This window comes from Anneissia japonica, unplaced genomic scaffold (genome assembly GCF_011630105.1).
Source record: "Anneissia japonica isolate Jap-2015-1 unplaced genomic scaffold, ASM1163010v1 scaffold52754_len2187_cov106, whole genome shotgun sequence".
Classification (NCBI taxonomy): domain Eukaryota; kingdom Metazoa; phylum Echinodermata; class Crinoidea; order Comatulida; family Comatulidae; genus Anneissia; species Anneissia japonica.
Window position 1 is genome coordinate 1 of NW_022684606.1, and position 2,187 is coordinate 2,187.

The 2,187-nt window shown below is 29.6% G+C and overlaps 1 protein-coding gene across 1 annotated transcript; it reads left to right on the forward strand.

Moving 5' to 3' along the window:
- Window positions 1-838: 838 nt before the first annotated feature.
- Window positions 839-1,707, forward strand: LOC117107300 (nipped-B-like protein A; the record flags this gene model as incomplete). Its single annotated transcript, XM_033248943.1, has 2 exons — window positions 839-1,074; window positions 1,556-1,707. Coding segments are annotated over exons 1-2 (360 nt in total), but the record flags the coding sequence as incomplete, so codon positions are not given.
- Between the last annotated feature and the right edge of the window lie 480 nt (window positions 1,708-2,187).

Sequence of the window (2,187 nt, forward strand, 5' to 3'; positions counted from 1 at the left end):
CTTTGTTAAAAAAAACTGATTCTGACTGAGATTTTGACACATAAACAAACATATCTCAGCCTAACTGAACGACCGCATTGTGCGAGATGCGAAGTACAAAAAGTAATCTTATTAGAGAGGGCGCTCTTTATTGACTGTATAAAGTATACATAAAAGCGAGAGTATTCCAGTGGATGCGATCTACTACCTCTGAATTTGCCTAGTAACGATGAATTCGTCGAGAAAATGGTAATATTTTATGAGAAATAGTCTGTATTTCTCATTTTTTTTATTCTTTTGCGAAAAACTAAAATTCATGCCAATATTTTTCCATGATTTATAATAATTGGAGTAATGCAAATGCATATTTTCTAAAAAAAGTCATTTTTAGTGAAATTTTGCCGGGAATGGGGCTTTAACATTTTAAGCGGTCACTATATCATGCATATATGTTATATGATTAATAATAGTACACTTTAATCTTTGTATCTGTTTGCATTTTAAACTTCTGCCTGTCAACCCTATTACATTTTATTGAATTGTTACAATTTACAATTTTAAAAATTGTAGATTTTTTTTCTTAACTATTTATGTATGATTTTCATGTTGATATATCATGTATGAAAATCTTGTTTATATTGTGAGGGCTCTTAAAATCCAATAGTGTAATACATACTCCAAGTATCGAAATGCACGCCATCGTGTTGGGATTCAATATTTCGACATTAATTATGTCATCATCAGAAATGATATGGTTAAATAAATAAACAAAATATGGTTGAATAAATAAATAAATAAATCTATTCTAGCTACTCAAGTGGTCATTAATTTAACGAATATCTTTTAATTAATCATTGCAGGACCATAAAAGCAGTCATGAACGCAACATGTGGAAAGAGGTCACAATGGAGCGAGTGACTCGTGCTATCGACGCCACATTGACAGCGCTCTACATCATGACATCACATGACATGCCTAAAGAGGTCTTCATTGAAGATGTCATAGACCGGATCGCACAGCTTACAAAGTTTCATCTCATGAACACAATATATCCTGAGTTTGATCCTATTTACAAAGTGAAACCTGATGACAAAGGTAAACATGTCTTTAAATAATTGACATATAAAGAAATTATATATATTTTAAAATTGTAAATACTAAAATAATCATTAAATGATCAGTTGCTAAATCTGTAGATTTATATTATGAACATTATGTTAGTTGATAGCTACAAATGTATATGTTTTTAAAAGAAAAAAAAAAGTTCACACTCAGAGAATATGGCTGACAATAAGTGGCATTGGTATTTGCTCCTATGCCTGGTGAAATAACATAAAACCTATAGAGGCCTAGCCCTCTACATTGCTAAGTGTAAATGGTTAAGCATATTATGATTTTTCAACTAATGTTGCATTTTGAGATTTTTTGATGATATCAGTTACTGTACACCAATATATTTTATATTTTAATATTTATATTTTAAGTTTTGAGTTATATATATATGTGTGTGTGTGTGTGTGTCTCTAGATGTGTATAAGAGACAGTTTGTGGCTAATTCATGCATATATCCTACAAGGTTACTCGCAAAATTTGAAAATGAAACGGGCGAGGGCGCATGGTTCAAAGGAGAAGACTGTGTTGACATTATATAATAAACTGTGTGAAGTTGTATCTAATCTGTCAGAGTTATTGGATGTTCAAATTTTGACAGATTCAACTGTGTTAGTGGTAAGTTCATGGCTAAATATTTCTCACAATCATAAATGTTAGTATTTGAGGAGCTCTTGATGATGAGCAGTGGTTATGTAAGATGTGATAAAAAAAATTACCATATGTTTGACTTAAAAATAGTACATAACATTTGCTTCCAAATGTACTTTTATATGAAATTTTATTTTACATATTGATTATCTTTCTAAAACAATTTTTACTTGAAAATAATGTTTTCAGGTTATTGTAATTATAGAATATATAAATGTCTACAAAATATATTTTTTGTTTCATTTAAAATATTTTAAGCATTTAGGGCCCTATGTATTGGTCGCGCACTTTTACCATCCGTTTTTCTGCTTTTATAATTTAATATTTATTGAAGTGTGACATATTATATTTGTTGTATAACCCTAGTATAAGTTCGAACAGGACTATATGAAAAACAGGTTTTAACAACCACCTGATATGTTTTTTAATTCCTGTATAAATATGTTT